General features: G+C 43.6%; 1 protein-coding gene across 1 annotated transcript; it reads right to left on the reverse strand.

Moving 5' to 3' along the window:
- Positions 1–754: 754 nt before the first annotated feature.
- On the reverse strand, positions 755–2,452 carry LOC139414219 (potassium voltage-gated channel subfamily A member 10). Its single transcript, XM_071162113.1, has one exon. It carries the CDS (start codon positions 2,450–2,452, stop codon positions 755–757), a length of 1,698 nt encoding a protein of 565 aa, XP_071018214.1.
- Between the last annotated feature and the right edge of the window lie 5,950 nt (positions 2,453–8,402).

Below are 8,402 nucleotides of genomic sequence, written 5' to 3' on the forward strand. Positions count from 1 at the left end.
GCTGTTAATAACTAGCCTACTAACATTTTAAATAATACATGCATAAACTATTGACTAATCCATTATAAATGCTTCATTACTAGGTGTCATTATAAAGTGCTGCCCTAAAGGGTCTAGTTAGTGTCTACATAGATTGTGTGATAAAACTACTGCGTTATTGGATTGCTAGTGGGATAAAACTACCGCAGCATAATAGTGTCAAAAACTAGAGTTGCCGACAGCATGTTTTGCACTTACTGGTGCTTACTATGCCATGAAAGTATACCATGAACATGTGGTGTAACATAAGCCCCTGATCCAAGGGTGTTTTTCTTGCTCATGTCTTTGAAAATGAAATGTAGTTCACCGTGTAATTTCTATTTTTCATGAAAACAATTTAATGAACACAATTGCCTGATGCTAAGGTATCATCATGCCACGCCAAATACAACTGCAGGATTTGTAAGCTTATAATGCCACATATACTCAAGATCTGTCCAGTTCAAACTGTAAATGTTTTTTTGCTGTAACTGTTTATATATAATCTTAATTGCATTTTGACACATCCACATGCAGATCAGTCAGGCTGATAACTAATATTAGCTTCTTATTTTGAATATTGTGAGAGATGAATACTATACCATGTGCACAAACGCTGCTATGAATGGAATATAAAATACAGAAAAAAATGAAATCAGTGCATTTTAGTATTTAGATATGTTTGATTTCTTAGTTTGTCATGCCCTTGGTTATAATAACTTCAATGATCAACAGATTACATGTCATTCCTGTCATCCTGCACTCTACCATTGATTTTGCTCATGCTAGGAGAGGTTGCACTACCATACTCATATCTGTTTGCATCAGATACTTTCTGAGCAGCCTCTGTCGCATCATCAATCACTTGTTTCTCTGCTTGCTCTGTCTCCCGGTGGTAGAAATAGTTAAAGTTGGAGACGATAACAGGGACGGGTAAGGCGATGGTCAACACGCCGGCAATGGCGCAAAGAGTCCCCACCATTTTGCCTCCCAGAGTAGTAGGACACATGTCCCCGTATCCCACAGTGGTCATTGTCACCACAGCCCACCAGAACCCGTCAGGGATACTGACAAACTGTGTTTGGGGCTCGTCCACCTCAGCAAAGTAGATGGCACTGGAGAAGAGTATGACTCCAATAAAGAGGAAGAAGATCAGCAGACCGAGCTCCCTCATACTAGCTTTCAGGGTTTGGCCCAGGATCTGAAGCCCCTTGGAGTGCCGCGAGAGCTTGAAGATTCGGAAGACTCGCACTAGACGGATGATGCGTAAGATGGCCAGTGACATGTTCTGGCTGGAGTTGATGTCTGTATCTGGCGTGGTCCACAGCTCTGTCACCATGGTTACAAAATAGGGGATTATAGAGACAATGTCAATGGTGTTCATAATGTTGTGGAAGAAGTCACTTTTGCTCGGGCAGACCACAAAGCGTACACCAAGCTCAAAGCAGAACCAAACTATGCAGATAGTTTCCACAATGAAAAAGGGGTCTGTGAAATAGGCAAACAAGTTGTTTTGTACTGAAGCAGGTCCTTCCTGAGTTCCATTGAGACCCAGGGAAAAGGTGGTGATAAAGTCTACGTCATCACGGAACTCTGGAAGAGTTTCCAGGCAGAAAATGAAGATGGAGATGACAATGACAAAGACAGACACCAGGGCCACTGACCGAGCTGCACTGGAACTCTCTGGATACTCAAAAAGGAGCCAAAACTGCTTATGGACCTCGTTGGTGGGCAACAGCGGCTCGGGTTCTGTTATGAACCCCTCAATTTCACGGAACTGTTCCATAGCTTCTTTTCCTAATTTGTAGAAAACAATCTCTTTTGCAAAAATCTCTAAGGGGACGTTGACAGGTCTTCGAATTTTGCCCCCAGATTGATAGAAGTACAAGATCCCATCGAAGCTTGGACGATTCCTGTCGAAAAAGTACTCGTTCTTCATGGGGTCGAAGTAGTACATCCTTTTCGCGGGGTCTCCTAGCAGGGTGTCTGGAAACTGTGATAGTGTTTTTAGTTGTGTCTCGAACATCATGCCTGAAATATTGATGACCACTTTCTGATTCCCGTCCTTCACTTCCAGCTTCTCACCAAACAGGTCTTCTTCGTTGTCACGGCACTCCTGAACCAGCTGATTGAAGATGCTGTCAATCGGCGAACCTTCACTGTTCATCAGGAGTTTGAAGTTGGACAGCAGACTGTTGCATCTAGATTGTCCTTTAGCAGTCAGTGTAGGTGGTGTAGAGGGAGAAAACCCCTCAGGCCTGATCTGGTGCCCACGATGCTGTGCCGAATTTTGTGACGTCACACGATTGGTGACTAGGTTTTGATCAGGCACCGCCTCTGAGGTGGGTGAAGTGGGGTACCCCGACTCACTGGGGTCGCCCATGTTGATGCCGATATCATCCATGTTCTCAAAGTTCACCAGTGGCACCTCCATCACTGTGCGTTTCTCTGGGGACTCCTCTGTTCCTCAGTGAGATGGGACTGGGGCGACGCCACAACCAGCCTGATGATCCTGCCACGGTCTCCTTGTTCCCGAAGAGCATTCAGACAGGTGTATTCAACAGGGTGGTCTGATTTAAGATGCCATCTCCTTGTAATCTGAAAGAATTAAATACAAGTCTGCTTAGTTTCCATCCTCTGGCTCTGTTTGTGTGTGACCGTAAACAAGACATCCCTCTATATCATCATCTCTCAGCTCAGTCTCCTGAAACAGGAGATCAGCTCTCCATCGCACTTCAGTCATAAATGACTCACAACTCAAAAACACAACATATATTTTGATCGTCAGAGTTATGCCTGGATGGTACATTTACATAGTCTTGGTTATTTTTCATATCAATCGAACATTACAGTAAAGCAACTTGGGATGGATGAGTGGTGTTAGGACATTTATCTTTCCACTTGTTAGGTTTAGACAGGTAAACATATCCTGACACAAGCTTTTACATTGCGACCGCTGTCTCTACTTGACACCTAGGGCCTTGCACATGCAGAGAGAAACTCTTGGCTCACTTACAGATACAGTGGCACTGCAGGCTTTGGCAGCAGGTTATAAACTGCACTTGATATCACATTGATCTTGATGAAATTTGAGGTCATATCGTTTCCACATTTCTTAGGGGTCAGAAAGTTTGCAAGAACCAGGTAAATATTATTTTATTTTATTTATTTATTTTTGCTCCTTTGCACCCCAGTATCTCTACTTGCACACTCATCTTATGCACATCTATCACTCCAGTGTTTAACTGCTATATTGTAATTATTTTGCCACTTTGGCCTATTTATTTCCTTACCTCCCTTATCCTACCTCATTTGCACACACTGTATATAGACTTTTTCCTATTGTATTATTGACTGTGTTTGTTTATTCCATGTGTCACTGTGTTGTTGTTTGTGTCTCACTGCTTTGCTTTATCTTGGCCAGATCGCAGTTGTAATTGAGAACTTGTTCTCTACTAGCCTACCTGGTTAAATAAAGGTGAAATAATAAAAAATATATATATAATATACCTTGAATTTTATGAGCGTTTGCTGAAGTTAGTGTGAATCTACTCATTTTGAATATACTATAAGTTGCTGTTGAAAGCATACCAAAGAGCTACCATTTCCATGTTTATAGTACCGTGGTTGGCCTATGGCAGACCTTAACTGTGTTTCTAAATGAATTTCCTATCGTTCTGAGTAGCTATTTTCACTCTGATGAAAAGGGATCAGAGAGAATAATAGACATAGGTGAAACGCTTGTGCTACAAAACATTACAGAGAAAACTCTGAAGATATGGAAGCTCAGAGACATGTCAGATATTCCCCGTGGACGTGTGTGTGTTAGCGTGCGTGTCTGTCTGTGTGGATTATGGGAGTCCAGACCACCTTAATCTCAGATGCAGTTTAATGAGTTTTCCAAACCAAAAGCACACAAAAAACTAAATCAAACACCATTCAATCCTTGATTAGAATTTTAAGGTTTTTGCTCTCAAAACAAGCTTTGCTGGTCACAAGTATCCATCATGTGTAAAACAGACACAGTTTAAAAATCACTATAAAAAGTGTTACCAAATCAGATAACAGGACCCCGTCCCACTACTAACTCCATCCCCATTCACACCACAGGGAAAGAGGAACACACACACACCATTAACAAGTTTGAAGCTAACTGTGTACAGATGTCTGGAGCACTCACCAGCGTCCCCAGGTCTGAGCCTGAAGTTCTTTTGACCGCTCTCTCTCTCCTCTCCAGGTATCTGTGCTCCCGTGCTCCTTCTCCCTACCTCTGCTCATACAGCATGACAGTCAGGATATCGGACTGTCTTGGGCTCTAGTAAAGCCTCTCATTTGGTAACCATACACCCAATACGAAACTAGACACTCCAATACGGACACCCGCACACACACACACTCACGCACACAAACACACACACACACTCACGCACACAAACACACGCACACACACACGCACACGCACACACACACACACACACACACACACACACACCCCACTGGGCCCTCCTCAGTTAGTGGGGTATTGTGATACTGAAGGTAGCTAGGGAGCCCTAGTATATCCCCACTGTTGTGGAGTCAACAGAGATCAGTCTGACGCGGCTAGGGACGTTAGATCCTAATCTTACCACAGCTCCTGCAGTCTAAGCAGACATCATAACACCTCAGGGGCGCACATCCAATCCAACCTCACTTAGATCTTCCTGTCATACACCCTCCATACACTTCCATTGTGTACCTGAGGACTCTATCCCCCATCTCTACACACACACACACACACACACACACACACACACACACACACACACACACACACACACACACACACACACACACACACACACACACACACACACACACTTCCGTTCAAAAGTTTGGAGTAACTTAGAAATGTCCTTGTTTTTGAAAGAAAAGCAATTTTGTTGTCCATTAAAATAACATCAAATTGATCAGAAATACAGTGTAGACATTGTTAATGTTGTAAATTACTATTGTAGCTGGAAATGGCTGATTTTTTTATGGAATATCTACATAGGGGTACAGGGGCCCATTATCAGCAACCATCTCTCCTGTGTTCCAATGGCACGTTGTGTTATCTAATCCAAGTTTATAATTTTAAAAGTCTAATTGATCATTAGAAAACCCTTTTGCAATTATGTTAGCACAGCTGAAAACTGTCCTGATTGAAGAAGCAATTAAACTGGCCTTCTTTAGACTAGTTCCGTATCTGGAGTATGAGCATTGTGGGTTCGATTACAGGCTCAAAATGGCCAGAAACAAAAAACTTTCTTCTGAAACTCATCAATCTATTCTTGTTCTGAGAAATGAAGGCTATTCCATGTGAGAAATGGCCAAGAAACTGAAAATACTCCCTTCACAGAACAGCGCAAACTGACTCTAACCAGTACATTAGAGTGTCTAGTTTGAGAAACAGACGCCTCACAAGTACTCATTAAATATTACTCGCAAAACACCAGCCTCAAAGTCAACAGTGAAGAGGCGACTCCGGGATGCTGGCCTTCTAGACAGAGTTCCTCTGTCCAGTGTCTGTGTTCTTTTGCCCACATTAATCTTTTCTTTTAATTGGCCAGTCTGAGATATGGCTTTTTCTTTGCAACTCTGCCTAGAAGGCCAGCATCCTGAATTTGCCTTGTATACCCCCCCCCCCCCCCCCCCCAGGAAGTGCATAGAGGATGTTGTTCCTAAAGTGATGATTAGAACTTAAAAACGTGAATAGATGGCAGCATTGGTGCAAAACTGAAAGCGTGAACCACCATATTTAACCACTGCAAGGTGAAGATGGACATGTACAAACAGACCCGCTGCAACCTTCATAAGGCAATCAAAGAGGCACAATTACATTACAGGGACAAAGTGAAGTCGTAATTCAATGACTCAAACACGAGATGCATGTGGCAGGGACTCCAGACAATCACGGATTATAAAGGGAAAGCCATCCACGTCGCAGACACCGACTGGCTTAGCTGGACTCTCGGCTAAACACCTTCTTCGTCCGCTTCGAAGAAAACAACACAGTGCCACCGACGTGGCCCCCCACTGCTCACAAGGACTGTGGGCTCCCAATCTCGTGTGGCCAACGTGAGAAAGACATTTAAGCTGGTTAGCCCTCGCAAGGCTTTCGGCCCCAACGGCATCCCAATCTGCATCCTCAGAGCATGTGCAGACTGGCTTGCTGGAGTGTTTACGGACATATTCAATCTCTCCCTATCCCTGTCTGTTGTCCCCACTTGCTTCAAAATGTCTACCATTGTTCCTGTAGCCAAGAAAGTGAAGGTAATCACTTCTGTAATCATGAACTGCTTTGAGATGCTAGTTAGGATCATATCACCTCCAGCTTACCTGACACCTTAGACCCACTACAATTTGAATACCGCCCCAACAGATCCACGGACACCACAATCACCATTGCACTGCACACTGCCCCCCACTTGGACAATAAGAATACGTAAGAATGCTGTTCATTGACTACAGGTCAGCCTTTCAAGCTCATCACTAAGTTCAGGGCCCTGTGTTTGAACCCCTCCTTGTACAACTGGGTCCTAGACTTCCTGACGGGCCGACCTCAGGTGGTGAAGGTAGGCAACAACTCCTCCACCACGCTGATCCTCAACATGGGTGCTCCACAGGGGTGTGTGCTCAGCCCCCTCCTTTCTGACAGCACAACAATGGTAGGCCTGATTACCAACAACAACAACAATAACCTCACCCTAAACATCAACGAAACGAAGGAGCTGATCTTGGACTACAAAAGACAGCAGAGAGAGGGGCTGCAGTGGGCGGGCTGCAGTGGAGATGGTCAAGAGCTTCTCAGGAGGCTGAAGAAATTTGGCTTGGCCCCTAAGACCCTCACAAACTTCTACAGATGCACCATCAAGAACATCTCGTTGGGCTAAATTACCACATGGTGCGGCAATTCCACCGCCCGCAAACGCAGGACTCTCCAGCGGGTAGTGCGGTCAGCCCAACTCATTAACCGGGGCACGCTGCCTTGCCCTCCAGGTCACCTACAGCACCCGGTGTCACAGGAAGGCCAAGAAGAACATCAAGGAATTTAGACACTTGAGCCAAGGCTTGTTCACCCCGCTACCATCTAGACGGCGGAGACAGTACAGGTGCATCAAAGATGGAACTGAGAGACTGATAAACAGCTTCTATCTCCAGGCCATCAGACTGTTAAACAGTCACCACTAGCCGCCCTCTGCCCAGTACCCTGCCCTGAACCTCAGGCACTGTCACTAGCCAGCTACCACTCGGTACTCTAACATGCACCTTAGAGAGGGCTGCCCCTTAGGAAGCTAATTTCCTAAAATTCTATCCATTTTGCCATGGGGTTTTGTACTCCTGTATTTAAATATTGTATTCTTGACATAGCTCATTCTAATATATTCATATTTTACTTCTTGACATAGATCACTCTATCTACTGTTGTACATATCATTCTTAATATACAGTATATTGCGTAAATTAATCTGGTGTATATACTTACAGATTGCATTTGGATTACTATTACAGTGCTATTTGGGTTGTTAATTGGATTACTGTTACAGTGCTATTTGGGTGGTTAATTGGATTACTGTTACAGTGCTATTTGGGTTGTTCATTTGATTACTGTTACAGTGCTATTTGGGTTGTTTATTGGATTACTGTTACAGTGCTAGCAGGGTTGTGAATTGGATTACTTTTACAGTGCTATTTGGGTTGTTAATTGGATTACTGTTACAGTGCTATTTGGGTTGTTAATTTGATTACTTTTACAGTGCTATCAGGGTTGTTAATTAGATTACTGTTACAGTGCTATTTGGGTTGTTAATTGGATTACTGTTACATTGCTTTTTGGGGTGTTAATTGGATTACTGTTACAGTGCTATTTGGGTGGTTAATTGAATTCGTTCATTTTTTGATTTCTTGTTGTTTATTTTAATTTTGTATTATTTGTGTACTTGTTTGACATTATACTGCATCGTTAGGAGCTAGTAATATAAGCATTTTGCTGCACCCACTATAACATCCGCTAAACTGTGTACGCCACCAATACACTTTGACTTCATTTTAGCACGTCCACACTGCATGCCAGCAAGCAAGGCTTTGTCAAATGATCAAAACGGCTGCTCTGTCACAACGCTCTGCAGTGAGCCAAAGCAGAAAGGACATTAAATCTACAGCACGGCTACATCCATCTCCATGCTGAATTGCTGATTCCTTAGAAAGAAAGAAAAAAGCGTCCAATCAAAGTTAATCAGGTGCTCCCTGAGAAGGACGGCCAACTTGGCAACACCACAAGGCTATTGTGTTACGCAGAGAGCCGATTATCCATATAGTCAGAATAGATTCAACCCATCTAGTCTACCTGTCAGCTTGGTTCAGCC

This window comes from Oncorhynchus clarkii, chromosome 7 (genome assembly GCF_045791955.1).
Source record: "Oncorhynchus clarkii lewisi isolate Uvic-CL-2024 chromosome 7, UVic_Ocla_1.0, whole genome shotgun sequence".
Classification (NCBI taxonomy): Eukaryota; Metazoa; Chordata; class Actinopteri; order Salmoniformes; family Salmonidae; genus Oncorhynchus; species Oncorhynchus clarkii.